The sequence below is a fragment of the Tachypleus tridentatus genome, chromosome 1, assembly GCF_004210375.1.
Source record: "Tachypleus tridentatus isolate NWPU-2018 chromosome 1, ASM421037v1, whole genome shotgun sequence".
NCBI classification, from domain to species: Eukaryota; Metazoa; Arthropoda; class Merostomata; order Xiphosura; family Limulidae; genus Tachypleus; species Tachypleus tridentatus.
The window spans coordinates 163,232,738-163,260,333 of NC_134825.1; the positions used below are offsets into that span (position 1 = coordinate 163,232,738).

General features: G+C 36.3%; 1 protein-coding gene across 4 annotated transcripts; it reads left to right on the forward strand.

The window, feature by feature from the left end:
• The first annotated feature begins 3,259 nt into the window (after positions 1-3,259).
• Positions 3,260-25,850, forward strand: LOC143229431 (UDP-glucose 4-epimerase-like). Of its 4 annotated transcripts, none has more exons than XM_076461768.1 (10): positions 3,260-3,524; positions 6,174-6,324; positions 7,707-7,822; positions 13,174-13,287; positions 15,957-16,133; positions 18,157-18,337; positions 20,349-20,434; positions 23,500-23,577; positions 24,310-24,424; positions 25,276-25,850. In XM_076461768.1, exons 2-10 carry the CDS (start codon positions 6,198-6,200, stop codon positions 25,404-25,406), a joined length of 1,125 nt encoding a protein of 374 aa, XP_076317883.1. In that variant the 5' UTR covers positions 3,260-3,524; positions 6,174-6,197; the 3' UTR covers positions 25,407-25,850. The 4 variants fall into 4 exon arrangements, with proteins under 4 accessions (XP_076317883.1, XP_076317890.1, XP_076317895.1 ...); XM_076461761.1 differs by having other exon boundaries at positions 3,264-3,541; XM_076461780.1 differs by lacking the exon at positions 15,957-16,133 and having other exon boundaries at positions 3,262-3,541.
• Positions 25,851-27,596: the final 1,746 nt, after the last annotated feature.

The following is a 27,596-nucleotide window of genomic DNA, read 5'->3' on the forward strand; positions in this document are numbered from 1 at the left end:
CTGTCTTCCCTCTAGTTTTACACTTCTAATTAGGGATGGCTAGTGCAGACAGTCTCAGTGAAGCTTTGCGCGAAATTGAAAACAAACCAAACCCTGAAATGCAGAACACAAGTTTTTGTTTTGATTTTTTCATTAATGAGGTACAAACAATGGAATCTAGAATTCGCATTCCAGCATTCTAACAACTGGAACATGCTTGGATAATTTGTAAAAAAAAGGTCCCTTCTTCATTTGTGTTTATCAACTATTCTGAAGACCTATTCAAGTTGGGCTTAATCCAAGAGACTTATTGACCCACGTTCAAGCACCTTAAAATGCCTCTTTCTGTATCTAATTTTGGGTAGGGTTCGTTTCACTTGAGCCACTTCTGTCAGCATAAATTATTTCTTTACATTTTTATCTCTTTGGAGTATATATTGCCTAACTTTCAAGAAGCACGTAAATAAAACACTGACTTCTTTAAGGTTATAACCTTTGTTGAATCTCAAGGGTCTGGTGTACCTCAATTGTTTAATTTATCTTGTTTCTTGCCACTGGAAATTGTCTATAGTTTCTAAAAGTTTAAGTGTATACTGGAGGAATCATCTCTGTTTCAACTCCATCTGAACTTATTTAATTCTATTAGTATTCCACTTTACCCGTCACATTATATCTAGTAGGAAGAAATACTTACCTATGAAGAGTCACAAGGACTCTAACCCGTCTATAGAAGGACTTTAGAAAGGATTCCCTTAATGAACCCATTAGAATATCTTCTCTGTTTTCGTTCTACATTTTTTAATATGCCCTGATGTACATTCCATGAAGTAAGTGCGTGAAACTAGGTTTCCCTATAAAATCGAATTCCTGTCGCACCAAATATGCTCGCCCTTTCAGCCATGGGAGCGTTATAATGTGACACTCAATCCCACTATTCGTTGGTAAAAGAGTAGCTCAAGAGTTAACGGTGGGTGGTGATGACTAGATGTCTTCCCTATAATCTTGCACTGCTAAATTAGGGACTGTTAGCGCAGATAGCTCTCGTGTAGCTTTGCGCGAAATTTAAAAACAAACCAACCACAAAATATAAGTTCCTTTAATGTTTTTCAGTGAATAATTTCGAATATCGCAAAAAAACCAACAAACAAACACTAGTATCAAAACTAAACCTGCCAACACACACACACACCATCTGTAAGTCTTCCCTCAACTTTCAGTTATTGATACTACAATCAGCAGCTTTGACAGACTGCAAAATACAACTACATTTGCACATGGAAGAGACAAAATCAAGAATAATATAGTTGTTGCACTGTTAAGCCAGACCGAGATCCGAGAGCGATATCCCACAAATCTTAGATTACCAAGTTAAATATAGTTCTCCTTAGAGTTATTCGAAACCTCAATTCATACTAACTTGTACAAGTCTCTGTACAATCCTTTCACATGAGTGTGACTTCAGTGCAAAAGATTTTGTTTGTTTGTTTTGAATTTCGCACAAAGCTACTCGAGGGCTATCTATGATAGCCGTCCCTAATTTAGCAGTGTAAGACTAGAGGGAAGGCAGGTAGTCAACACCACCCACCGCCAACTCTTGGGCTACTCTTTTACCAACGAATAGTGGGATTGACCGTAATATTATACACCCCCACGGCTGGGAGGGCGAGCATGTTTAGCACGACGCGGGCGCGAACCCGCGACCCTCGGATTACGAGTCGCACGCCTTACGCGCTTGGCCACGCCAGGCCCAGTGCAGAAGAGCATGACACAGTAAGAGGGTCAAGAAAGTTTAAGTCCTAGGTAACCTCTGTCTGAGGTGGAGAATAAACGAAAGTATAGGACATTCCCACATTTGGCTTACAAATATATTTTTTTTACTCACCTGTATAACACCTGCACAAAATTTTAGAAAACTTTCATAAATACGCCTAAATAAAGATATATTGTTTACAATCCATGAAGGGCCCGGCATGGTCAAGCGTGTTAAGGCACTCAGCTCGCAATCTGAGGGTCACAGGATCGAATCCCCGTCACACCAAACATACTCGTTATTTCAGCCATGGGGACTTTATAATGTTATGATCAATTCCACTATTCGTTGGTAAAAGAGTAGTCCAAGAGTTGGCGGTGGGTGGTGATGACTAGCTGCCTTCCTCTAATCTTACACTGCTAAAATTAGGGACGGCTAGCGCAGATAGCCCTCGAGTAGCTTTGCTGGAAATTAAAAACAAACAAACAAACAATACAAGCCACAAAAATATAGTGTAACGATATTTGTTGACGCAATACTATACAACAATATTGTTTAACGTGCATGTAACGAGTTTGTAAAGCACATCTACTCTTGTCAATTGTGCTAGCTTCTCCCCCCCCCACCCAAGTGGCACAGTGGTACGTACGTCTGTGGATTTATACTGCAAGAAACCGGGTTTCGATATCTGTGGTGGGCAGGTGTCTATCTAGCTTTGCACATAATACTAAAACAAACTGAATTTAATTATTCAACTAAGTAGCTTTAAATTGCAATACTTTTGTAGTAATGTACAATAATACAATCTTTTTGTATTATTAAGACAGTTTTTTTTGCTTTTCCTATTCTAATATATTGAAAGGTTTATTTAGTTGACTGACCATTGGGAATCCCAACAAATCCTAATAGTTAACCTCAAGTTGAAAATTATTATCAAAGAAGATATTTATTACTTAAAACAATATCAGATAACCTTTGGTCTGTTTTTTCTCTGGCCTGGCGTGGCCTAGCGCGTTAAGGCGTGCTCTTCGTAATCTGAGGGGCGCGGGTCGCGCCCGAGTCGTGCCAAACATGCTCGCCCTTCCAGCCGTGGGGGCGTTATATTGTGACGGTCAATCCCACTTTTCGTTGGTAAAAGAGTAGCCCAAGAGTTGGCGGTGGGTGGTGATGACTAGCTGCCTTCCCTCTAGTCTTACACTGCTAAATTAGGGAGGGCTAGCACAGATAGCCCTCGAGTAGCTTTATGCGAAATTCCAAAAACAACAACAAGTTTTCTTCTTGTTTTGAATATACAGGCAAACCTACTACATACTCTAGTCGTCACCAATAATAAGCTGATAGAATCATGAATTATCTTTTAGTCACTTTTCAAGTGTATCACTGTTAGTATTTTAATGTTACGTAGTGTTCATGTGAATTAATTACCTTAAAATGAAAAATAATTTGAGAAAAGGCAGAAATAAAGGATATGTTTATGCGTGTAGTTTCACAAAGTAATCAACAGGTGGCGAAGCTCAACTCGAACCTGTTTCTTGAACTCTGACTGCGCAGGAGCTGGTAAAGGATGTTCGTCTGACGCCAGAATGTCCTGCAGCGTGTATTTATTTCTGTTGTTGCACTGAGAGATTCACTGGCCGCCAAACTTTAGCTGACGAGTGACTTACTGAAACCGGTTTGGGTCGAAACACTTAATTGTTGTTTTGCAGTCAGTTGAACATACTAGTAACCTCAAACTGACAAAGAAACTTGAAGAGTAGAAAGTGAACATCCATTCCGACGAAGACCCATCATTACAGTAGGGCTTGAATTAGGGTAAAATTTTCCATTTTAATCACGTCATATTAATCTATACATTCCTAGTAACGATTACTCTCAGAAGATGTTGTTGTTTTATCTTGTATGTTTTGTTTCAGAAAAGTATATAATACGGTCGCACGTGAGGTTAAAAACCAGACAATCTTGTTAGCTATTAATTTTCGTGTAAATGTGGCTATTTGTGTTTACAGTTTTACAAGTTGGAGAAGAAAAAGCGCGTCCAGAAGTTTAACTGGAGGCGACTTTCAATTTTTAACTATTTAATATAAGAAAGTCTTAAAACGAATTAAACAAACTGGTAAGTTATTCAGAAAACTTTTCTGCTGTTCTGGAACAAACATTTTCTCGGCTATCCGATAATTACATTATTCCCAACGTAACTGTGTGCATGATAAAATTCACCTACTGTTTTTTTCTTTTGTTCCTTACCCTTCGTTTCTCTGACTCGTATCATACTAAAAATAAATGTAAATCTTTTAATGGAATGTTTATAGATGACAATGAACCAATAATTGGTCTTTATTTGTTCAAGTTTGTACAATTTCAATGAACTTGAAAAGTTGAAAATATCGATATTCTATGACTACTAATTAATAAAGGGAAAAAGATACATTTAATGATTTTTTAGACTATTAAATGGATTTTTTTAAGAGACTCTCAATAAATGAGACAATTTATACAGGTATTGGTTATGTAATCAAACATATGTACCACAAATTACGCTTTCAATCAACACGTTTGTTTGTTTTTTAATTTCGCGCAAAACTACTCGAGGGCTATCTGCGCTAGCCGTCCCTAATTTTGCAGTGTAAGACTAGAGGGAAGGCAGCTCGTCATCACCACCCACCGCCAACTCTTGGGCTACTCTTTTACTCTTTTACCAACGAATAGTGGGATTGACCGAAACACAATTATAACGCCCCCACGGCTGAAAGGACGAGCATGTTTGGTGCGACCGGGATTCGAAATTGATCCTCGGATTACGAGTCGAACGCCTTGACCCACCTGGCCATGCTGGGCATTCAATCAACACGCTGAGTTTCAGCTCTCAATAATCATTGACAAAATATCTTTTAAAATCGCGGGTTCGAATCCCCGTCAAGCTAAGCATGCTCGCCTTTTCAGTCGTGGGTACGTTATAATGTTACGATCAATCCCACTATTCGTTGGTAAAAGAGTAGCACAAGAGTTGGCGGTGGGTTGTGATGACTATCTGCCTTCTCTCTAGCCTTACGCTGCTAAATTAGGAACGCCTCGCGCAGATAGCCCTTATGTAGCTTTGCGCGAAATTCAGAAACAAACAAACAAAACTTATAAACAGCTTTGTGGTTGGAAAGCTAAGTGAATGATAAATTTTCATCTTAACCACCAGTTTCAAGCCCCACAGTGGCAAAGCGATACACCTGCGGACTTACAACACTAGAAACCTGGTTTCAGTACCCGTGGGAGCAGAACACAGACAGCCTACTGTCTAGCTCTGCTCTCGAAATAAACGAAACTGCTTTCAATTTTAACGACCTTGAACTTGTTTAATACAGAGCGAGTTCGATACCAACTATGTATAACACTCTCATTTTTTTTTTTTTTTTTCTTTTTTTCTTCAAATGAACCTCGAAGCATTTCATTACTCCTTCCATATTCCTTTGACCCTGAGCTTTAAACCAATTTGTTTGGAATTTCCTCCTGTCTTTTATTTTGTATGACGTAGCTTAACAAAAGTAGCACTTCGAGGCTAATTGTGATGGACTATCTTCAGGCATCATGTTATAATATACGATGGCAGTGGATCAGTTCATTTGTTCGTAACAGACGCTACTATTTGCTTGATATGTAGCGGTATTATGTTTAAACAAGTACTGAATAAACGCGTGAGTTACGTGTTCTTTGCGCCAAATCAACCAACCAACTTACGCTTTTAGTACAGTTGCGCGCACATGTGTTTACATATATATATATAAACATATATAAGCATCTCTGAGAATTAGAAACGCTTCTGTATGTGAGAAAAAAACAACAATTTCCTTTTCCAATTTAAAACATTAAGTATCAGTTGTAAACCGTTAACAAATTAAAGTTCACGTAAAAAGATTATTTCAGATTCTCTATCTTCTGAACATTGGTTCATTCAAGGTAAAATGAATGGAATTACTGCAGTAAAATTGAAAAAAGAAAAACGAAACATGACCAAAGCTCACTAATTCAATGTCTCAATTTTATTAGAACATTAAGATATTCAAAAGTTCTTCTTACGAGTGTTTAGAAGATTACGTTAACGATCCTTAAGGAAATAAGTCACTTTGAAAAGCTATGTATGCCCTCCCAGAGGCACAGCGGCATGTCTGAGAACTTACAGCGCCAGAAACTGGATTTCGATACCATTGGTTGGCACAACACGGATAGCCCTTTGTGTAGCTTTGTTCGTAACTACAACCAACTATGACAGACTCTATTTGTATTGTTGCATATTTGATATGCATACCTCTGGTTTTAGTCAACATTCCATGTTGTTTTACTTTTCTGTTCATAAGTATGTTTCAATTTAGACATTATAATATAAATAAGAAAGGTTAATGTATGTTAAAAACGCTTAAGTATGTTTTATTACAATTGTCATTCATTCATTGTGTAGGTACTTTGAAGCAACGACCTCATTATGACTTCCAAAAAAACCGTTTTCGTCACCGGGGGCGCAGGTTTTATCGGTAGCCACACAGTGGTGGAACTTTTAAATGCTGATTATGAAGTAATCGTTATAGATAACTTTGTCAATGCGGTCCACGGTAAGATTTAATAGATAATGTATGTGTGTCACTCCTATATGATAATTATTTCAAGATTTGACTGAGTGAACAACGTCAGAACACGGCTACGTATTTGAACTGATAAATTTTCAATACAGCTGACTTAATAAGTCTTTTACATATAAAATAATCTTCATTTTGTAACCATCTTTCTTCTTACCTAATCACTCGTTTAAAATTGCGAGACATTAGTTCATATGATATTTTTACGTTAATCAAACCTCGTTCGCGATAGCCAGTTCTGTAGAATATGAAATAAATATCAATAGTTGAGTTTATTTTTTACATAACCGAGAAATTATTTGTAATTCCCAAGTAATTTAAATTTAAACTGATCAAGACTGAAATGCACTGTATGAAACACAGGGCCCTGCATGGCCAAGCGTGTTAAGGCGTGCGACGCATAATCTGAGGGTCGCGGCTTCCACTAACATGCTCGCTCTTTCAGCTATTTGAGCGTTATAACCGAAGAAGGTCGAAACGTTGTTCGCTCCTCTACGTAAAATATTTTCTCAACCCGAACAAGCCGTTTTTACAAATACATTTGATTAAATAGTTTTATAAAACGGTCGTTTGTTTATGTGTGTGTCCAATTCGTCATGGTTGATAACTGATTAAATCACTTAATGAAAATATTTATTGCAAACATAAAATAAGCTTTGTCTTAAATGTGGTCGTTCTTAACTCAGCTACAAATACGTCGGGTCTGGCATGGCCAGGTGGGTTATGGAGTTCGACTCCAAATCCGAGGGTCGCGGGTTCGAATCGCGGTCGCACCAAATATGCTCACCCTTTCAGCTGTGGGAGCGTTATAATGTGACGGTCAATCCCCCTATATATTTTGAGCAATACTTTTATTTTCAGTTTAAATTATCACTTTTGAGGGTAACAATTATAACAATGATAATAAATATACAAAGTTTTTCTTCGACAGCAAGATTATTTTCTTCTATCAAAGGTTTTACCGGATTTCGCTTGTAAAAGCCCGGCGTAGCCAGGTGGTTAAGACGCTCGACTCGTAATCCGAGGGTCGAGGGTTCGAATTCCTGCCACATCATATATGCTCGTCCTTTCAGCCGTGCGAATGTTAAATGTGAGGGTCAATCCCACTATTCGTCAGTAAAAAAAGTAGTCCAAGAGTTGGCAGTGGGTGATGATGACAAGCAGCCTTCCCCCTAGTCTTACATTGCTAAATTAGGGACGGCTGGCGCAGATAACCCTCGTGTAGCTTTGCGCGTAATTGCAAAACGTACACAGATATTTTTCTAAAGCCTTTTTTAACAACTATAATAGTTCTAGAATTACTTAATTTTTAAATTTTTCTTTACTTGTCGAATCGTGTGTTTTTTTTCTAACCACAGGGTCAGACGGACAGGCGCCAAGTTTGTTACGAGCACAACAGATCACAGGGAAGAAGTTAACTTTTTATCAATGTGATTTGTTGAACAAGGATGATCTCTCAACAATATTCAGAAAGGTAGTCATCTTACATTTTAACTCTTAGAAAGTTTTAATTGTTGAACTGAAATGTTTTCATTGTTTTAACTGCAAAAGGTTTTAAAGTAATATAATTAGTTATTCTAATGGATATCACAAGTAAATCAAAAGTTGTAATAAAACGTGTTTCTAACTATGAAAAGTTGATGAATAATTTGTTTATTCAGTGTTATATTTTTCAACCGGGTGTGACCTAGTTGTTTTTGTTTAGAATTTTAGCTCCAAGCTATGCGAGGGCTATCTGCGCTTGCCGTTCCTAATTTAATAGTATAAGACTAGCGGGAAGGTAGCTAGTCATTACCACCCACCGCCAACACTTCGGCTACTCTTTTACGAGGGAATAGTGGGATTGACCATCACCTCTTACTTGGTTTTGCATATTAGGTAGTAACTTGTTAAGCACTACAAAACGACTTCGTTAGTTTAGTTACATTAGTATCTGTTATAAGTTACATAACAACTCATTAGGCAATACATACGGGCCTGGCATGGCCAGGGGGTTAAGGCGTTCGACTCATAATTTGAGGGTTGCGGGTTCGAATCCCTGTCACACCAAACATGCTCGCCCTTACAGCCATGGAGACGTTATGATGTGACGGTCAATTCCACTATTCGTTGGTAAAAGAGTAGTTCAATAGTTGGCGGTGGGTTGTGATGACTAGCTGCCTTCCCTCTAGTCTTACACCACAAATTAGGGACGGCTAGCGCAGATAGCCCTCATGTAGCTTTGCGCGAAATTCAAAAAGGAAACAAACGAGCGATACAATACGACTTCTTCGTTAGTTTAGTGACATTGGTATCTATTACAAGTTACAAGACGCATATCATTGCTTAAAAATATTTAAAAACCAGCTGTTCGTAGCTGTGTTTGTTACGGATTCCCTAGAAAAGCTATAAAACCACAACAAATGGCACTATTTTTCTTTAATGTTGATGGTTATATGTGTGAGCAGTTCTGAGACAAAAAATAACAACAAAAACTGGCCTTTCTATACAGTGTTAGACACACATAAGTGTTTTCATTTCAGTTCATTGCGGAATTTCAGATTTAAGTGTTAACGCAAGTTAACGTTAATTATTTTTGGAAGCGGTAGTTTATCGCAGTTTTATTTACATAACTGTTTACGAATCATACATTGTGTAGTTCACTAGATATGGATTGAGAATTGTTATATTATTACGTCATGTAAATAAAACCTCTTAAGTTTTCTTGCTGGTTTAATTGAGTATTATTGCATCATAATATCACGTAGTGTGTGGACCGCCTCGAAAATTTAGTCTGGTAATTTTTTGTGGTAATTTAGCCATAAAGAAGATATAATGACGATTTTAAAAATAAAATTATCACACACTGTACTGTAATAACAGAGGAGAGAAGAATAATGAGTTTTATCAAATTGTGTTATAAGGTAACTGAAACAGCCTGTGTAAACTTTGACGGGAAAAAAAGACAGTTATGTGGATACAAGTATGATAAATGACAACGTAATGAACATTTGTATAAATTTTGACTTGTTTTAATATATTACTTTAAAATGGTGGACTGTCTGCTGTTTGTCCAATGTTTAAATTTGTCGCCAATAACTTCCAGACACCTACTTTAAAGTGACTGACCAATATAGAAAACGTGTGTGTATGTTTTCTTATAGCAAAGCCGCATCGGGCTATCTGCTGAGCCCATTGGGGGGAATCGAACCTCTGATTTTAGCGTTCTAAGTCCGTAGATTTACCGCTGTACTAGCGGGAGCATATATAAAACCTAACAGATAGATGTACTTAGATTAGAATCTGGATTTTGGATGATTGGTTGTTCGTTTATGAATTTCGCGCAAAGCTACAGGAGAGCTATCTGCGCTAGCCGTCCTTAATTTAGCAGTGTAAGACTAGAGAGAAGGCGGCTATTTATCACCACCCACCGCCAACTCTTGGGCTACTCTTTTACCAACTAATAGTGGAAATGACTGTCAAATTATAACGTCCCCAAGGCTGAAAGGACGAGTATGTTTGGTGTGACGGGGATTCGATTCTGTGACCTTTAGATTACGAGTTGAGTGCCTTAACCACGTGGCCATGCCAGGGCCTATTTAGGGCGAACTCAAATCTCTCAATCTGTTTTAACCTCACCAAAGTTTATTAGTTTTATGGTTGGAAATATTGTTAATAACGAAAATGCTTAACTGGTGAATAACCTCTAATCATTATAGATATTAGTTTGTGTGCCTAATGATTTATGATATAACGTACTTTAATTAGTTTCTTGTATAGAATTAACTTAAATTGTTAATTTATAAGAACATCAGAAGTTATCGATAATTTGTATATTAAAGATTGATGAATACAAGTGTTGGCAGCGGGTGGTGTTGACTGGCTGATTTTTCTAAATTCACTACTTCAAAATTAAGGATTGCTAGTGCAGGTAGCTTTCTAATAGCTTTGAGTGAAAGTTCAAGAAATTTATTTGGACGTACTTTTGTATAAACGACCCCAGTTAGAAACAGACATTGCTAAACACTTTAATTTGTGTGTGCATGTGTTTGTTTTATTTTTTTTCTGTAAGATACATTAATGATTAATGGTTACTTATATTTATGAAACTCAGTTATCAACATAAAATAGGGCGAAGTGACCCAAATTTATAAACAGCTTTAATTTCGTTGTGTGTGTGTGTCAATCCATTTGATTTTATATAAAGGCAATCAAAGAGTGGTTGACTTCATTATTACGTAATAAATGTTTTCATATCCCCAGTACAAACTGTTGACTGCAAAGCACAATCAATTTCTCCCTCCTCTCCCTTTGGCTCAGTGGTAAGTTTGAGGGGCTTATAACGTTAAAAATCGGCTTTCGGTACCCGCGGTGGGTAGAGCACAGATAGACGTGAGCTTGACAACGAACAAACAAAATTCTTTTTTGGGGTGCGAATATTCGTGTTTTTTGTTTTTACAAATTTTAATCTTTGAAACTGGCGATTACGGAAAGCGGAGACCTCCTTTACGTAAGTTTCATTATATTAAAAAGATTTATTTGCTTTGGAATTTCGCGCAAAGCTACACGAGGGCTATCTGCGCTAGCCGTCCGTAATTTAGTAGTGTAAGACGAGAGGGAAGACAACTAGTCATCACTACCAACCGCCAACTCTTGGGGTACTCTTTTGCCAACGAATAGTGGAATTGACCGTCACATTATACACCCCCACGACTGAAAGGGCGAGCATGTTTGGTGCGTCGGGGATTCGAACCGCGACCCTAGGATTACGAGTCGAACTCCTTAACCCATCTGGCCAAGTACTAGTTAAATTTGAATTTGAATGAATCGGAAAATAGAATACAGTAATTTTCTAAACTTCATAATAGAGAATTAACATCGACATAAAATATTCGTTGAGTGACTCTATAATGTTACAAGACAGCATTTATTTATCAGATACTTTACGATATACGATTTTGCAGTATTCCAAATTACTCCTCAGTTTAACAAAATGGATCCTGATTGATGACCACGCTGAAACGTCTTAGGAGTCATCAGTAATTTTTATCTTACGCAATACCACGTGTTACGCAGTTTCTTGTGTTTAAAATATTCCGTTAAAACAATACTACATATGCTATTTCATTGATAACTATGCTTTAAAAAAGAACTGGCGAATCGGCGTTGGACATTTTACTCAATATATTTCCAACAACTGTAATTTCAGCGTAAGTGGAACAGAAGTTTTAGTTTGAATAATATTGCGACATTGTTTAAAATAATTTCAGGACCTTTGTTACTAGCGTTATCACTTCAACAATATATTAGATTTTAATAATATTACATTTAGTGATATATTGTTATTCTTCAGTTATTTAAATTTAATCAAAGTAGGCTTGTTACTGTTGTATAAAGTTGCATTTGTTGTACTACTTTCCATTCACATGCCCCCCGCTAGTACAGCGGTATGTCTCCGGATTTACAACGCTAAAATCAGGGGTTCGATTCCCCTCGGTGGGCTGAGCAGATAGCCCGATGTGGCTTTGTTATAAGAAAAACACACACACACTCCATTCACATACTTTTATAATATTTTTGTGAAATTAATTAATATGTTTCGGCACAAAAATAAATAATTTCAAACCAATTCTTTTTTCCTATAAGCATTTCTATCTCAAATACACAATTTTTAGAAATAGTTTTATTTGTGATAGAAAAAATGGCCCGCCCTAATGGCACAGCGGAATGTCTGCGGACTCCCACCGCTAAAAATCAGGCTTCTATACCTGTGGTGGACATAATACAGCCCAATGTGCAGTTTTATGCGTAATTCTAAACAAACAAGATATAAAAGGGAGAGAGGGTCGTGGGTTCGAATCCCTGTCACACCAAACATGCTCACCCTTTCAGCCGTGGGTGTGTTATAATGAGACGATCAATCCCACTATTTGTTGGTAAAAGACTAGCCCAAGAGTTGGCGGTGATGACTGGCTGCCTTCCATCTAGTCTTACACTGTTAAATTAGAAACGGTTAGCGCAGATAGCTCACGTGTAGCTTTGCGCGAAATTCGAAAGAAATCAAACCAATTTTAACTATTTTCTATCGTTTCCAATGTACTACTGTGACCCAAGATTCATTTAGGGCGAACAACCAAACCTTGGTGGAAAGGACATTGTGAGAAGTAATGCCTTTACAGCGGTGGGTTACACAACTTTCACATTTACCTCTATATTGTACTCTCCAAATGAAGAAGGTGAATATTGACCCTTATTTGGTTATCATAATATGAAGGAATAATAATAATATGGACAGTTCTTGAGGTCCGAGTACATGCAAAATATTGTTACTTTCAATAATGAGGCGACCACGTTATCGAAAGACACGCGCATAAGAAATGCCAGTCATCTTCTATTTCCTTGTTTTAGGTAGTATAAAGATTACTCTTCACTGTCTATTAATTATAAGTTTTGTTTGTAGTTAAGCGCAGAGCGACACAAAGGCTATTTGTGCTCTGGCCACTACTAAATAACGCCATTTGTTGAACTCGTAAGACCAGACTGACTCGTTGTCAGTTCACTTCAGTTTCTGTGTTTTGTAGCTTACAGCAGAATATTTTGTATTTACTGTTATTGTTATTTCATCTTTCGCGTTAATTAAATAATATTATAATATTCTGTTTTAACGAGACGTTTGAAATGTAAACTTGTGTTATTCAATACGTTCCTTTTCTATACCTTCAAATCAAATTAATGTTATACTACGTTACTAATAAGGTTTCACCACTTTTAACAATATGTTGTATTATCAAACTTATTGCTTTTAACAGTATGTTGTATTATCAAACTTATTGTTTTTCTATATAGCATAAAATTGACTTTGTTATTCATTTTGCTGCCATGAAAGCTGTTGGAGAGTCGATGCAAAAACCTCTATTTTACTACAAAAACAATATCGTCAGTAGCATCAACTTGATGGAGGTAAGGCTGCCCGCTTATTGGCGGATTCATTACGTAACGTGCATGTTGAGTGTTCAAATATCGACTACTTATACACCGTGCCGTTCATTACACCCATCCTATTACCCCAGCACAAAGCATATTGCGTGTCATCTCATATTAACTTTAAAGGTACATATTGTGTATCATAAAAGTAGGTATCCCATAATTATCACACTTGGTGTTAATATGCATTCAATTCACCAAATGTTTTGTATGTAGTTAAGCAGAACCTTCACCTTGTCTCGCATTCAATTCACCAAATGTTTTGTATGTAGTTAAGCAGAACCTTTACCTTGCCTCACATTCAATTCACCAAATGTTTTGTATGTAGTTAAGCAGAACCTTCACCTTGTCTCGCATTCAATTCACCAAATGTTTTGTATGTAGTTAAGCAGAACCTTCACCTTGTCTCGCATTCAATTCGCCATATGTTTTGTATGTGGTTAAGCAGAACCTTCACCTTGTCTCGCATTCAATTCACCAAATGTTTTGTATGTAGTTAAGCAGAACCTTTACCTTGTCTCGCATTCAATTCACCAAATGTTTCGTATGTAGTTAAGCAGAACCTTCACCTTGTCTCGCATTCAATTCACCAAATGTTTTGTATGTAGTTAAGCAGAACCTTCACCTTGTCTCGCATTCAATTCGCCATATGTTTTGTATGTGGTTAAGAAGAACCTTCACCTTGTCTCACATTCAATTCACCAAATGTTTTGTATGTAGTTAAGCAGAACCTTCACCTTGTCTCGCATTCAATTCACCAAATGTTTCGTATGTAGTTAAGCAGAACCTTCACCTTGTCTCGCATTCAATTCACCAAATGTTTTGTATGTAGTTAAGCAGAACCTTCACCTTGTCTCGCATTCAATTCGCCATATGTTTAGTATGTGGTTAAGCAGAACCTTCACCTTGTCTCGCATTCAATTCACCAAATGTTTTGTATGTAGTTAAGCAGAACCTTCACCTTGTCTCGCATTCAATTCACCAAATGTTTCGTATGTAGTTAAGCAGAACCTTTACCTTGCCTCACATTCAATTCACCAAATGTTTTGTATGTAGTTAAGCAGAACCTTTACCTTGCCTCACATTCAATTCACCAAATGTTTTGTATGTGGTTAAGCAGAACCTTCACCTTGTCTCGCATTCAATTCACCAAATGTTTTGTATGTAGTTAAGCAGAACCTTTACCTTGCCTCACATTCAATTCACCAAATGTTTTGTATGTGGTTAAGCAGAACCTTCACCTTGTCTCGCATTCAATTCACCAAATGTTTTGTATGTAGTTAAGCAGAACCTTTACCTTGTCTCACATTCAGTTCACCAAATGTTTTGTATGTGGTTAAGCAGAACCTTCACCTTGTCTCGCATTCAATTCACCAAATGTTTTGTATGTGGTTAAGCAGAACCTTCACCTTGTCTCGCATTCAGTTCACCAAATGTTTTGTATGTGGTTAAGCAGAACCTTCACCTTGTCTCGCATTCAATTCACCAAATGTTTTCTATGTGGTTAAGCAGAACCTTCACCTTGTCTCGCATTCAATTCACCAAATGTTTTGTATGTAGTTAAGCAGAACCTTTACCTTGTCTCACATTCAGTTCACCAAATGTTTTGTATGTGGTTAAGCAGAACCTTCACCTTGTCTCGCATTCAATTCACCAAATGTTTTGTATGTGGTTAAGCAGAACCTTCACCTTGTCTCGCATTCAATTCACCAAATGTTTTCTACGTGGTTAAGCAGAACCTTCACCTTGTCTCGCATTCAATTCACCAAATGTTTTGTATGTAGTTAAGCAGAACCTTCACCTTGTCTCGCATTCAATTCACCAAATGTTTTGTATGTAGTTAAGCAGAACCTTTACCTTGCCTCACATTCAATTCACCAAATGTTTTGTATGTGGTTAAGCAGAACCTTCACCTTGTCTCGCATTCAATTCACCAAATGTTTTCTATGTGGTTAAGCAGAACCTTCACCTTGTCTCGCATTCAATTCACCAAATGTTTTGTATGTAGTTAAGCAGAACCTTCACCTTGCCTCACATACAGTTCAGTTTTTTTATGGCCATTGTTCTTTTTTGATTAAACCCAAACAAGGAAGAGCATTACTGTAAATTATAGAAGAAAAAAATCAATTAACTCAACCGCACATCATGAAATCGCGTGGATCTTGTAGAATATATTGACTCTGACCTCTGTCCACCAACCATAAAGCTAGGCAGTAAATTTAAATACATTTAAATTTTTTTACTGTTTTTTTGCAAATTTAAGTAAGAATTAGTTTTCGAATTTTAAACCAGATGTAAAGTGCCAAACTGATGAGACTCAAGGTGTATTTACACTCATAAAGCACAAGAACCTAGTCAAGCGGGTTCTTGGATGTGCACCCCATTGAGTTTAACATGTTTACCAACATTGTGATAAAATGATTTTGTTTTTCATCGCTACCTTATGAACATTCAAGGAAATAAGCCCCTCCCCCAAAAAAAAAATGTTTGTAGCCCTGAAGCACAATTATGGTTATTAAATGTTACAGAAGTTGTTGTCATTATTTTAGTTAACCTAAAAAATGAAACAATTGGATAAAAAAAAACAACTCCTGCTTTTTTCAGCTATAGCAAAAATAAAGTAATTAATAAACTCCTGATTGCAGGTGATGAGTGAGAATGGAGTATACAACCTAGTTTTCAGCAGTTCTTGTGTTGTCTATGGAAATCCCCAATATCTTCCTATAGATGAGTCTCATCCAACTGGAAATGTATCCAGTGTGTATGGAAGAACGAAGTACGCCTTGGAGCAAATGTTTGAAGACATTTGTAGAGCTGAGAAAGTAAGTGAGCCAACTAACTATTGTTACGAGGAAAGACAAATGTGCGAATTAAACAGGAAAAATTAAAACGTTGTGTCATTACGCTGTCCTGACAACCGTAACCCACAGCTAGGGTGACAAGATTTACACCCCATAAAACCGAGACAGTCCGTATCCTAATTTCAAAATTATTATTATAAATTTGAAATAATTTAAATTTCATTTTATGTAATTTAAACCGGCATGGTTAAGTGGTTAGGGTGTTCAACTCGCAATCTTCGGGTCGCAGGTTCGAACCTCCGTTACTCCAGACATGCTCGCCTTTTCAGCCGTGGAGGCGTTATAATGTGTCGGTCAATTGGTGTTGGCGGTGGATGGTGATGACTAGCTGCCTTTCTTCTAGTCTTATATTGCTAAATGGCCCAGCATGGCCAGGTGGGTTAAGGCGTTCGACTCGTAATCTGAAGGTCATAGGTTCGAATACCCGTCGCACCAAATATACTCGCCCTTTTAGCCGTGGGGGCGTTATAACGTGACTGTCAATCCCACTATTCGTTGGTAAAAGAGTAGCCCAAGAGTTGGCGGTGGGTAGTGATGACTAGCTGCCTTCCCTCTAGTCTTGCACTGTTAAATTAGAGACGACTAGCGCAAATAGCACTCATGTAGCATTACGCGAAATTCAAAAACAAACATTTATTAGGGTTTACCTTGCTACTTCCAGCTGTTTTAATAGTGATTTTGATTTTGAAATAACTTCAATTACTTGTTGTGTATGTGTTGTGTCATGTTTTGTTTTTTGTGTGATAGACACAAAACAAGTTAATAAAAAATAATGAAATTATCAGTCCAAGAAATATTTAATTATCCATTTTATTAAATTCATCAATAAGCTATTTCTTACATGTGATTTATTTAAAGATCTACAACGTTTTCAAACATACGATTTTACTTTTAGTATCCCTTTGAAACATTTTAGAGATATTTTGATGAAGGAGGAAAAAAACGTAGATTTTCTGTTACTTCAGTAAATAAACTTCGTTGCATGATGAAGTGCGTTTCTCACCACTCACAAACCGAACTTTCAAGATACAACAATGAATTAGACAAGTAGGCCTAATTCCATCTGTGAATTAATTTTGTTTCCAATACTTCCTCAGAAGAAATCGCAGCTAAGGGAAAAACGTTAAGTTACAGTATCTAAAATAAAAGCGACACTAAATTAAGCCTTTTATGGTTCATTGTTTTTATAGTCTGCGCTTCAACGAAAGCACTAATTTACGGTTTAATGTTTTTATAGGCTTCATTCAAAGAAAACACTAATTTATGGTTCAATGTTTTTACAGACTTCTCTTCAACGAGAGCACTAATAGCACGATACAACTTTTTTATTCAATATTTGTTTGTGACAGAACAAGTGCTCTTCACCGCTTCAGTAGCTAGCAGTTGCTCTAAATGTCTTGAGGTTTTTAGTGTATGTTAAACAAAACATATCCACGTGATCACGGTTATCAGTTGACAGTTCCTGCCCCCAATTTCCGAAATAATCGGTGAGTGGTATCTGTAAATATTCTGTAAGTTTTAATATCCACATATACATAAAACATAAACATAGATACACACACACACATATATATATAACAAAATGTCTAAATTGTGCAGCTTTATTATTTTTCTACTCCACCAGGTGGCACAGCGGTATGTCTGAGGACTTATAACACTAGAAACGGTTTTGATACTCGTGGTGGCTGTGGTTTGTACTTAACTTCGAAATGCATAATTTTTCGTAAAGATGTGTAAGAAAGTATCAGATTATAAGCTTTTTTATTCATTACATATTTGCCACAATTTTGAGAGAAAAGAGAAACATCCGTATAGTTTTGCGCCATTATGAATGCAAAATCAACATCTCAACACTTATATGGTTTTAAGTTATTGTTACGGTGTTTACTCATATTACATTTTCGTTTTTTACTGTTGTTGTTTATGTACTTTATTAGATATTTGTTAATAACGTATTTCTCTATACGAATTTTAATAACGACAGAAATGGAATGTCATTTGTCTGCGTTACTTTAACCCTGTCGGAGCTCACCCTTCAGGCCTGGTAGGTGAAGACCCCACTCGAGCCTTTACTAATCTCATGCCAATCATTGGAGAAGTGGCCACAGGGCGACGAGCGGAGTTAGTCATCTTTGGTGGAGATTACGACTCTGTTGATGGGACAGGTAATCCAGTACAGTTTTTGTTTTTTTTTTGTAATTTCGCACAAAGCTACTCGAGGGCTATCTGTGCTAGCCGTCTCTAATTTTGCAGTGTAAGACTAGAGGGAAGGCAGCTAGTTATCACCACCCACCGCCAACTCTTGGGCTACTCTTTTACCAACGAATAGTGGGATTGATAGTAACATTATAACGCCCCCACGGCTGGGAGGGCGAGCATGTTTGGCGCGACGCGGGCGCGAACACGCGACCCTCGGATTACGAGTCGCACGCTTTACGCGCTTGGCCATGCCAGGCCAGTGATCCAGTACAACCGATACGGAATAGTGAAGCAATAATAATTTTAAAGAATTCAGAAATTTCAGTAGCCAAGTTTTTAGATTAAACTGGACTTCTGCAAAGCGTAAAAAAGAATAATATAATATTATCAATTAGTTTATTTTCCGCTTTTCTTGAAATTCAGGTTCGAGGAACACTTTTAGGTTTGGTTTGAATTTCGCACAAAGCTACACGAGGGCTATCTGCGCTAGCCGTCCATAATTTAGCAGTGTAAGACTAGAGGGAAGGCAACTAGTCATCACCGCCCACTGCCAACTCTTTCACTGACGAATAGGGCTCGGCATGACCAGATGGTTAAGGCACTCGACTGATAATCTGAGGGTCGCGGGTTCGAATCCCTGTCGCATCTAATATGCTCGCCCTTTCAGCCGTGGGGGCGTTATAATGTTACGGTCAATCTCACTATTCGTTGGTAAAAGAGTAGCTCAAGAGTTGGCGATGATGACTAGTTGCCTTCCCTCAAGCATTACGCTGCTAAGTTAGGAACGGTTAGCACAGATAGCCCTCGTGTAGCTTTGCGCGAAATTCAAAATAAACCAACCCAACGAATAGTGGGTTTGACCGTAATATTGTAACGCCCCCACGATTGAAATGGCGATCATGTTTGGTGGGACGGGTAATTGAGCCCGCGACTCTAGGATTACGAGTCGAATGCCTTAACCACCTGGCCATGCTGGGCCTTGCTTCTAGGAAATGAGTTTATTTAAAATATATATATTAAACGTGACTATTTCATTGTTTTGTATACTGAACAACCTTTTCTCTACAAACCTCTCTGATAAGACAGGGCAAACTGTAAGAATCTTAATGAGTTTCAAACTGCAGGCCAGATTTCATATCATTTATATGCAAAAACGGCTCGTTTGGGTTGAGAAAATATTTTACATAGAAGAGCGAACAACGTTTCGACCTTCTTCGGTCATCGTCAGGTTCACAAAGAAAGAGGTAACTTCTCGACATCACTAGATTTCATATCAGCAAAAGCGAAACGTTAATATTAATTTTGATAAATGTGCGCTTTTACACCAAAACCGTTTTAAACTTTATCTTTGAGAATAAAGCTGGATATGAGGTAATGAGGTTATAAACAAGTTATTAATAAGCATATGTTTGTAAACATACAGTGATGTTTCAGTTAAATGAGATTAGAATGGACATGTCGAGCTGGCAAAGCGTGAGATTAGAATACCTTAAGACTGTGGCACAAAGAAAGTACCCATAATGAACACATGGAAGAAGCAAATAATTATATTGTACGGTGTTATCGTTACATTTATAATTTTCTGATTAGTCACGCTGCGCATGACTTGCATGCCCTCACTACAGATCACTGAACCTATATATATTTAATACCTAAAATTATGTTTGTATCTGTTTGTTCGCACCTTTCGGCCATTTGTTTCTGATACGTTTCCGCATTCCTTAATTAATCAACATCTGACTTGGCACAGGATGACATGAGGAACGTCATGAGGGGGGGGGGTCGATCCCCATATATTTCATATTGATAAAATTCTTGAAAACAGTATCTCTTTCTTTTTCGGACATTTTCGACATATACCTTTATATATTTGTTGGATTTTTTAATGTTTGTTATATTAGAGGAAAAAATATAAGGTAAGAACATCTGTATATGCGTATTACCTTTTTATATTCAAATGAGCTTTGTAATTCATAGGTATTCGGGATTATATTCACGTTATGGATTTAGCAGCGGGTCATGTCGCAGCTCTGAAAAAGTTCACCGAAAATCCCCGATACAAGGTAAGTAACATTTAACAGTCCATGTGGTTTGTAGCTACTCTAAGTGACAATGAACTATCAACTTATATTAACTCCAGAATTACAGGTAGTCGACTTTAAAACCGTTAACTTTCTACATGTTTTGTCGTTTGCAACATATTACTGCGATGAAATGTAGTGCCATATTGGCGGAACCCATATAAATATTTAGAGAAACACGATAATTCTTAACGTGGCGTTACTATGTTGTTGGCGTGCTACGTCATAATAATTATTATATTGTAACAGACCCATACAAGCGACGTTTCAGCCAACACTTTGTGGCTTTAGCTCCAACCAGCGAGTTGAAGTCTTCTCTGCAGTGGAATACAACAAATACAGTTTATTAAAAATGGTGTTATACACTGATGGAACTTTGTAGAATGTTATACACTATTCTCACCGGTAGTTTCTATTGGACCAGTAAAACAATAACGTTATTTAAGTTTGTATCCGTCTTATTGCGGCTTGTACCACACATACGCATATTAACTACGAAACAGAAGTAATTGTTTCATTTTAATGGGAGTTTGTTTGCTCCTAATTTAGCAGTGTAAAGCTAGATGGAAGGGAATTAGTCATCACCACCCACTGCCAAATCTTGGGCTACTCTTTTATCAACGAATAGGGGGATTGACCGTAGATAATAATGCCCCAACGGCTGAAAGGTCAAGCATGTTTGGTGTTACGAGAATTTGAACCCGCTTATTTAGTAAGAGAAACACAATCGGCCAATCTTTTGCACTTACAATGAATTCGAAACACTTATCAAATCTGAAGAAGTTAACCCTCACAGTGTATCATAAAAACTACTTTTGTTCTTTAATATGCACTGTTGTTTGTTTTCATTTTTATGCACATTCGATACCTTTCATTGATCCACTGACAAGTTATGGAGCTTATAAGCGAAGAATCGAAGTTTAATACCCGCGATGAACGCAGTACAGATTGGTTTGAATTTCGCGAAAAGCTACACGAGGACTATTTGCACTACCCTTCCCTAATTTAGCATCTTAAGCCTAGAGGGAACGCAGCTAGTCATCATCACTTACCGCCAACTTTTGGGCTACTCTTTTACCAACGAATAGTGGGATTGACCGTAACATTATAACGCCCCCATAACGTGAACTTAGCAGATAGCCCAATGTGGATTTGCTATAAGAAAATACACACAAACATACAAAACATACCGTACAAAGATGTTCACCAAAAATGAAAGAACAAATATTTCCGAACCATAGTAAAATTTTTATTCTATGTCAAATATAATAACCGATAAATCAGCTGTAAATGTATTTGAAAAAATGTTTTTCTTTAAGATAATATAACTTGCGGGTATTGAACATTGAACTCTTAGTTTCCATATCTCTAGCAGTTTCTTTTAGTTTCTGTTGCCCCTCCACAGCTCTGGATTAAGGTATGGTCTTGCTGGACTGAAGTCCAGGATCTCACTCTAATTAGGGGACTTCAAGCTGTGACTATAAACGTATGGTATGTAGAGGTTCTGTCTCGAGAGCACCTGGGGCCAATAAAACCCTTAATCCGGCCTTGCCTCTCCATATTACTCTGTTTAGCTTACATGAATCATAGGCTCCAAAACAGAGGCCAGAGACCCCATCTCCTACATAGGTTATAGACTACGACCTCCCTTCATGACCTTCGACAGGTTTATGATTTCCTGAAATTAGAATTTATTTGATCTAAACTAATGATTCCCTGTATATACGGACAATTTTTAAAATGTATTTGGTAAATGGAAACGAGACTCGAAATACAGTGTAAATATATTAAGGTTAAAAAATGGAAAATCGTGTGAGTTGATCGTTAAACTAATTAACCTTATATCAGATTAATATATGTGTAAGAACGGTGTTCTTTTGTACCTATATTAAAATAATATAATAATAAAATAAATAATATAAAATTATGTATTCAAACGTCTAATCACGCCCTCTACATTCCGACACTCAATTACACAACCCTTTTCAGCCATGTGGTCAGCTTCTGGTCAGTTACCTCTTTCTTTCTTTGTGAACCTGACGATGACCGAAGAAGGTCGAAACGTTGTTTGCTCCTCTACGTAAAATATTTTCTCAACCCACACGAGCCGTTTTTACATATATATTTTGCTCGACATCACTTATATGAGATTCATTAGTGCCTCGCTCTTCAGATTCCTACAATAGCCACACTGCGTTATAATGGGCCTATAATGCCACTCTGTTAAACTTTTCCAGGAAGTATGCCCTCAAAATTGGTCTGGTATGACCAGGTGGTTAAGGGTGCTTGACTCGTAATCTGAGACTCACAGGTTCGAATCTCCGTCATACCAAACATGCTCGCCCTTACAGCCATGGGGACGTTATGATGTTACAGTCAATTCCACTATTCGTTGATAAAAGAATAGCCCAAGAGTTGACAGTGGGTGATGATGACTATCTGCCTTTCCACTAGTCTTACACTGCTACATTAGGGATGGGTTGCGCAGATAGCCCTCGTTTAGCTTTGCGCGAAATTCAAAACAAACAAACATCGTTTACAGTTAAGTGGGACTTCGATATCTCATGCGTCTCTAATAGAAGCGCAAACCAATGTCAAAGTGGTTACTAAATGAATCTGGTTTCGCGGAGTTGCTTTGCGCAAAAATTCAAAATAAACCATGTCCTCAAAGCACTAAACTCCACCTGTTTCTGCCTCTCTTAGGTAAGCGTTCTTCTGACAACCTTAGGTCATCTTTTACCCTCACAAACATACACATTTGCTTTCGACGACTATACTCAGAAATGAATAACATTCAAGTACTATCAAGAAATCACACGTATTGGTTCAACAACTTCGTTTATTCTTTTAAAATTAACCAATTTTTTATCGTCTTTATGTTTATATGATTTGTTTAGTTTAAACGTAAATTGTTATGTCTAAATGGTAAAAGCCACTTTAGCAGTGTCGTTTACAGAATACTGCACGTGTTCTGTGACGATATTTTATATTCAGTGAACACTTTAATTTTATTGTTAGGACTAACAGCATAAACATCTTCTTTGCAGGTTTATAACCTTGGCACAGGAACAGGTTATACAGTATTGCAGCTCGTCCAAGCCATTGAGAAAGTCTGCAACAAAACAGTACGATTATTACCAAATTACATTCTTTTTTTCTTTATTGTTTCAATTTCTTTTAAAATACAGACTGTAGCAAGCAGCGTCGACTGAAGTATTTAGTTGTTCAACCAATTTTACTGTATTTGATAAAGTATGTTGGCATTATATCAAAGATGACAACTAGGTTGTTTGAGATGAAATATAACGTATACTTTACGTCAGTATTAGATATATTGTATAACAAAGTAAAATACGTTACTATTTTATCAAAAAGTAAGTATTTATATAACCTTTCAAGTAAGTTATAAATGCAAAATCAGGTGTAATTAAAATTACAAACTGTAAGCACATTGCTTGGGAATGACAAAGCCTACGATTTTCAAAAAACTACTATAAACGTTTTTTACCTGAGAGTGTGTAATTCTATCTAAAGTTTTAAGGACAGATACATTCACTTTTATATCAAAACTCGTGTTTTTTATGTACACGTTTCTGGGATTTATAAGTTTTTACCTCCAGTACCATTTCAGCTGTCACTGAACCTAATATTACAGCGGTAAATGTACGGATTTACAACGCTACAATCAGGGGTTCGATTCCCCTCGGTGGGCTCAGTAGATAGCCCAATGTGGCTTTGCTATAAGAAAACACACACACCTATTTATAAAAAAAAAAAAAATTCTCAAAATATAACATTTTTTACTCTTAAATACTGTACTTGTATACAGTTTAATAAAATCAAAGTTAAAATATTAGGTATCGTATCGGATTGAGACCAGACGACTTGGAGACATTCCATCCATATGGGGCGATTGCACTTTGGCAGAAAAAGAGCTTGGTTGGAAAGCTGTGTATGGTTTAGATCAAATGTGTAAGTAAATAATTTGAAAGCAAACTAGCTGTCTTTTCCTATATTAAAAACGGATCCATTTCTAGACTATAATAGTATAAGAAAACTAGTTTTCTTCTTTCCTGTCAAATAATTACATTTTCATTCAGAGGTTTTTATCGGGGAAGTGCTTAAATTCGTATAATCAGTGACTCTATGAAACCTTATAAAAGGAATATACAAAAGAGCCAGGCTTAAATAAAATATATTTTTTTCTTGAATTATTTAAAAAGTATTGTGCCAACATATACTATTTCACAACATTGTTATAGCTCAAATTTGCCAAATACAAAAAAAAATTGTATGTTTGTATTTTCTTTAAATCTAGTTTTATATCCAATGCTCCAGTTTTAACCAACGTATTTCACAAAGAAAGTTTTATAAGCAAAATCGTGAAAAAATATAAAAAACTTATTTTGCGAGTCATATTCATTATGTTTTTTCTTTGTTTAAGGAATATCTTTTATTGTCCAGTATGCTCTACGTTCTTTAAAAAATATTGTAAATAGTATATGCTGTATTTTGGTGCCTAAGTTTTAAACAAAGCAATTGTCGCTTTTGTGATATTAGCACTTATTTAGTTTGTTTCTCAACAGAATAAATTAAATCACAAAACTGAAGATTATTCATGAACTGTAAATTATAGGACTATCGTCATAATGCATTGTATTAAATACATTGTACTCAAATACAAATATATTAACGAGAAATGGTTAAAACTATCTGTTAGCTAGGAAATTAACCATAATACACTGGAAAACTAAAGGTACTGTATTTTTTTTATGTATTTTGTATTCAAATATTCATTTATTTTTTTTTTTTTTGTTAAATAGGTGAAGACTTTTGGAATTGGCAATCCAAAAACCCCACAGGGTACCGATGTTATGTTGAAGATAAGCATCTTGCCTCGAGCAGTGAAGTTATCAATACAACTAATGGACATCTTAACGGAAGCCTATGTTGATAATTTTATGGATTTTGAAGCGTTTATTTTGGTAGAATGGTTTCCTTACATATTAAATATATTTTGGAAGACAAGCTCTTAGCATTTCTTTGAAAACAAAAACAGATGACAGTGAGTGATTAAAAATATAAACACGTTTGTCTGTGGTGTGAATAATATGGATTCAATTCATAAAAACTATGATATAAACTCTTAAAAACAATGCTTATTAAATTTAGTAAAACATTATTTTTCTTGCTCTTAAATCTTACTCTTTTCTCACTTAAAGATATTTTAGCCAATGGTTGTAATTAAAACCTTTTCTTTTAGTAACATACAATGACTAATAAAAAATTGACCAATATATGCACATCTAGTCTATCAAATGCAACTAAGGTGTTTTATTGGAATGTGTGATATGTTCGAACATTTTTACTAGGATCCCAATAAAGCATATTCACTTTAGTGTTTGTTTTACACAAATCGTTTGATAGCGTTAATATAACTTAACACTTGCGATGAAGTAGGAATTTTTATTTCCTCACTATCTTTTCTATTTTCTTCATCTTCTGAATCTCATACTGTTACACTGCGATTCTATTATAGATTTTAAATCAATTTCATCAGTTTCTGTTAAAACATTCTTGTCAACGTTCAGAAAACTTTCCGCGTTCACAGAATCATCTGCATCAATCTTCTCAATCAGAGTTTGGATTTCACTGGAATCGTCATAACAAACAACTTCTCCACAATCCCCGTCATTATCAAGAATAAATCCACAGTTTAGAAAGCACTTTACTACGCATTTATCTTTTGAGCATTTGATTGAATAACTTAAAAATGCAATTGCATCTAACATGTCAGTTTCATGGTCATTTCAGATGCTCTCTTACAGTCATCCATGTTTGCAATAATATGCTGAAGCATCAATTTGCTGTATTTCAATTATATACACTGTATAATTCCAGTATCTAGTGGTTGTAGAATTAATGTTGTACATGGAGGTAGAAAGACTAAACGAACATTTGAAAGTTGAACTTTTTGGTGACAAGTTGCATTATCTAAAAAAAGTATAATATTCCTTGTTCCATTCTTTTATTTAATTTAACTACAAAAATAATGAGAACAGAAAAAAGAACAGAATATAGTTAACCAATAGTTACTGTAACAAAATGTTCGAGAATTTATTAATATTTAAACAAATAATTAATTAAACAAGAATTTATTGATATTTAAAAAAATTATTAATTAAATAAGAAATTAATATTTAATCAAGAACGCTTTTCTCCGCCTTACACAGGTTCTAATCCCACTTGCTGATAGATGAAGTATTTGAAAGATAGCTTCCCGTCCGCGTTACCCAAATTCTTCCGTATAGAGGGCCTTTTATAAGAGAAATCTTAAGATAATGCTACAAAATTTTAATATTTCCAGCTTGTACAGGTTTCCACCTCATGCAGTTTCCAGTTTAGACAGGTTTTATATTAAAAATAAATAAGAGCATAATGAAATTAAAAAAAAAAAAGTCAACAGTTATTAATATGTGCGTTTCAGTGGTTACGCAATTAAATTGACGTATTTTTTGGTGTGAAAATATCATATTCGTTGGTTTGATTTCGTGCAAAGCCACACGAGGGCTAATGCGCTAGCCGTCCCTAATTTAGCAGTGTAAGACTAGAGGGAGGAAAGCTAGTCATCACTACCCATCGCCAACTCTTGAGCTACTCTTTTACCAATAAATAGTGGGAGTAACCGTCACGTTATAACGCACCCACGGCTGAAAGGGTGAGCATGTTTGTTGCGACGGGGATTCGAATCCCCGACCCTCAGATTATGAGTCGAGTGCCTTCACCACCTGGCCATGCTGGGTCCTATTCGTTTGACAAAAAAATTTAATCTTCAGTGAAAACGTAGTGATAATAACCTATTTTGCTGTATACACGTAGAAACTTCAAACTAAATTTGAATATATGTACATAAGTATTACTCTTTAATATTATTTCCAAATATATTAATTAAGAATCTCAAGCTTCTCTAGTAAGGCATACTACAAAATCTTCTTTACAACTAATTTTTATTCTTGTCTTATCCTGTTTAAAGATAAAAAGTCTGGGCAGTTTATGAGCACTGCTTAAAAAATGCTGCTTATACCAAATCAAAAGAGGAATTTGTTACAAAACAGAAAGATAAAATAAGTGCATATAATTTGAA

Coding starts and splice junctions, on each gene's coding strand:
- LOC143229431 (XM_076461768.1), top strand. CDS start 6,198: ATGACTTCCAAAAAAACCGTTTTCGTCACCGGGGGCGCAGGTTTTATC. Junction 7,823..13,173: donor TCTCAACAATATTCAGAAAG/GTAGTCATCTTA, acceptor TTTTCTATATAG/CATAAAATTGACTTTGTTAT. Junction 23,578..24,309: donor AGAAAGTCTGCAACAAAACA/GTACGATTATTA, acceptor TTAAAATATTAG/GTATCGTATCGGATTGAGAC.